At 39.9% G+C, this 928-nt stretch overlaps 1 protein-coding gene across 1 annotated transcript; it reads left to right on the top strand.

Annotated features, from left to right (window-relative positions):
• Positions 1–300: 300 nt before the first annotated feature.
• Positions 301–835, top strand: SARC_17371 (hypothetical protein; the record flags this gene model as incomplete). Its single annotated transcript, XM_014288533.1, has 2 exons — positions 301–400; positions 729–835. The coding sequence occupies 2 exons, from the start codon at positions 301–303 to the stop codon at positions 833–835; spliced, it is 207 nt and encodes a 68-aa protein (XP_014144008.1).
• Positions 836–928: the final 93 nt, after the last annotated feature.

Raw genomic sequence — 928 nt, forward strand, 5'->3', positions numbered from 1 at the left:
ATATATTGTGATATATATTGTGATATATATTGTGATATATATTGTGATATATATTGTGATATATATTGTGATATATATTGTGATATATATATACATATATCACACGGCACGCGTTTTTATTTCCAGATCAGGCGGCCACATCCATAACAACTCCAAAGCAATAGGAGTTGTACTTAGAATGTAGAGTTCGTACATACACCGGCTCAGTATCTGTTGTGGTCCACCGGTCGCCGCATTGATAGTGACTTCATAGGCGCTGTGTGTGACGTGGGAGATACTGTTTTCACTCACTGTCTGCAGATGGGCAGCACTGATATGACGGCACTACACGCCGTGCTTACGGCTGATGTGGAGAGAGAGGCCCTGAAGAAGCAGGAGGCGGAATTACTGGCAAAGGAAGGTAGGTATATCTGATGGTAACACTCAAGGGTGGCTGTTGAAGTTATGCAAGGGGTTTTTTAGTTTGTGTCCGTGTCGCGAGTATATATCCTGGGAACTGGGAGCCTAGTTTATTAGTTTAGTAGGTAATTAATTTATTAGTTTAGTAGTTAGTTAATTAATTAATTTATTAGTTAGTTAATCTATTAGTTTATTAGTAAGTTATTTTATTAGTTTATTAGTTTATTAGTTAGTTAGTTTATTGGTTTATTGGTTCATTATGTACGCCAGTGGTCGCTGAGTTGAGATATCCCTGCTAATAAGCCTCCGGCTGTTGTCCGTCTGTGTAGATAAAACTCCCGAAGAAGAGACGAGACTATTGGAGATCTACGCGGACTTGGAGGAGATCGAAGCAGATAAAGCAGAATCCAGGTATGGCTATCTTGTCCACCCATAGAGACCCATACGAACGCAATACAGATCATACGAACGCAATACAGATCATACGAACGCAATACAGATCATACGAACGCAATACAGACCATACGGA

The sequence above is a fragment of the Sphaeroforma arctica genome, assembly GCF_001186125.1.
Source record: "Sphaeroforma arctica JP610 unplaced genomic scaffold supercont1.10536, whole genome shotgun sequence".
Classification (NCBI taxonomy): Eukaryota; class Ichthyosporea; order Ichthyophonida; genus Sphaeroforma; species Sphaeroforma arctica.